Genomic DNA, 2,851 nt, shown 5'->3' on the forward strand with positions numbered 1-2,851 from the left:
GTCGGTGTTGTCTGTATGTTTTATCTCCATAATCTTGCATTTGAAATGTTTGACGACTTTGTTCATATAGCTAGAGCTGGCAAAAGCTGACCCGACCCGACCTGCCTGAAACCCGACCCGATACAACCCGAAAATTGGTTGAACCGAAACCGACCCGACCCGATAACCGATATCGGCCTTATTTTCTCCAACACGAACCCGTCCTGAACCGACCCGACTCGACCCCTGACCCGATATTTTCTCAACTCGATAGATGACCCGTTAATGAACTAGCTTAATAATGGTTTAAATAACACCAAATTGACATTCATCTTAATTATTTTCACTTAATACTACAATTAATACACCCACCCATTATTTAAACATGAAATCACCATCTAAAACTAAATATATAAGATAAAATATATGCTGATAACCTGACCCGACACTGACCCGACCCGACTTGCCACCCGTTAATGACCCGACCCGAAGATGACCCGACCAGCTTTGACCTGACCCGTAACCGACCCGAGTGACCCGATTGCCACCTCTACATATAGCCTCAACACCAAATTAATTTGTTAATATGACTCCTTATAAACTACACAATAAATTAACATGGTAGTATACACAGATTTAATAGTTTGAGGTGAATTTAGAATATGCAACTTTATAATTGTAAGACGTGTACAAAATTTGCTTCCAACATATTCCAGGCATCAAAAGATTAAAATAAATTTGATGTCATGCTCAATCTAGATGGAGAAATCTCCTTCAATAATAATTAAGGCAAGTTAATGAAATGTTCATCCCAAATTTGCTAATTTTATTTGCATAAAAATCAATACTTGATAAATAAATGAGAATCTTACCTATGACAATATTCAATTTTGATGTTAATACACAACTTAACATTAAAATGACCAATTTTACGCATAAAAATAAATAGCACCACATTTAATTAGAATATTTTTAAATACCGTGTAACGCACGGGTATAAAATCTAATATACAATACTTAAGGATTTTAATTTAGCAAAGGCAAAAACTTTCAGCGACCATATTAGTATGGATCTGCCACTCTATACATACCTACTCTTGAAAAACCGTGAAAAAACGTTAGGAAGTACTCCGTAGGAGATAATGCGTATTGCGTAACATGTTAAAAGGCGTTTGACAAGTCTAAAGACGACGGCCAATACCTCCCATCGGCCCCCATGACTCGATCAAGTCTAATATTTATTTTTGGTAGGCTTGACTCATCTAGTCAATACCCCTTTATATGTCCCTCGCTCCCTCCTTCGTATAGTCCTCTATATATAACACAATCACACAATTATAGTAACAAAACAATCATACCATCCACCGTTCAAGAAAATTCGCCTAGTCTCTTCGATTAGAACTACTTGTACTTTTTCTTCGGTTATTTGGAGGTCAAGTAGCTTTGGGGCTGCTTATGCCCCTTCGTTTGTACTTTGAAGTAACCTATGTACTTTCTACTAGTTTTAATTTATAAAGTTTATCGTTGTCAAAAAAAAAAAAACAATCATACACCACCACACTAGCAAAGTAGCAAACCACCATAATTCGAAGAAAATGCATTGCAACAGAATTCCCTGTCACCACACCCCCACAACATTCCCTTTCCCGCCGAATCGAGTCTCATCACCACCCTCTTCACCATTCCGAATCTCCTTCCCAACCCAGACCGGGGTTACACTCAAGACCCGAGCCACGGTCAGAGAAAGTTACACCAGTATCCACCACGGGTCACAAACAAGCTTATATGACCTCCTAGACATTTCAGAGACTGGCAGCCTGCCCGAGATCAAACAAGCTTATAAACAACTTGCAAGGAGATACCACCCTGACGTCTCACCAGCTGACCGGGTAAAGGAATATACAGAACGCTTTATTCGGGTAAACGAAGCTTATGAGACCTTATCAGATCCAACAAAACGTGCTGTTTATGATCTTCATTTGTTTTCTACTCTGCATCATCATATGTCCTTCACTACCAAAAACATTGTCTACCCTTGTAATAATAATAATAATAATAATAATAATAATAATAATAATAATAATAATAATAATAATAATAATAATAATCAGGCAACAGAAGAGAAAAGTGTATGGACAAGCAAGTGGCAGAGCCAGGTATCATCTGAACTGAACAAGAGAAGTATGAACAAAAGTGCAAGACCAAACACCTCATCCGGAGCTCGAATGCGCCGTCAAAGATGACTCTTTTAGTCACCATTTCAATTACTAACATTTTCACTTTTATAAATTTTGCTCTTATGGCTCATACCAATTTTATTGTATTCATTTTATTTTTGTAATTAGTGTGTATTGCCATGCTATACTTTTAAATTAATGATAGATGGTAGATATAGGAGATTTTATTATGGAATACTCTATTTTGTTATAGAATTACAATTCATATTTATACTCAGCCGTATTCTTTTGAACTTAATTTCAGCTTAATTAAGTTCACTTAAGTTTATCTCTTTATAAATAAACTCTTATTTCTGTTCAGTTTAATTCAGCTCTTTTTAGTCGAAAAGAACGGAGTTTAAGTTATACAAATGGTATTTACAAACAAACAGGCGTACTACACTACTACCCCCAATTAGAACAACAGATTGTTGCAACCTCTTTATGAAAACTAGAGGCGATCAAATGCGGGATTTGGCGAGGCACATGCAGGACACCCCTTTGATATTTGGCCCACCGACAAGCCGGTTAATGTATGGGATGGGATATAACGAGTTCAGGCTTGGTCATTTTTTGAATGTCAGATTCATACTCATTAGTTTTACGGGCCGAACCAGCAGGATTCAATGGAGGGGTTGACACATAAACAACTTTAA

The 2,851-nt window shown here is 37.0% G+C and overlaps 1 protein-coding gene across 1 annotated transcript; it reads left to right on the forward strand.

Moving 5' to 3' along the window:
* Nucleotides 1-1,374: 1,374 nt before the first annotated feature.
* Nucleotides 1,375-2,383, forward strand: LOC141598203 (chaperone protein dnaJ 20, chloroplastic). Its single transcript, XM_074418080.1, has one exon. The coding sequence runs from the start codon at nucleotides 1,575-1,577 to the stop codon at nucleotides 2,220-2,222; it is 648 nt and encodes a 215-aa protein (XP_074274181.1). The 5' UTR covers nucleotides 1,375-1,574; the 3' UTR covers nucleotides 2,223-2,383.
* Nucleotides 2,384-2,851: the final 468 nt, after the last annotated feature.

This window comes from Silene latifolia, chromosome 9, assembly GCF_048544455.1.
Source record: "Silene latifolia isolate original U9 population chromosome 9, ASM4854445v1, whole genome shotgun sequence".
NCBI lineage: Eukaryota > Viridiplantae > Streptophyta > Magnoliopsida > Caryophyllales > Caryophyllaceae > Silene > Silene latifolia.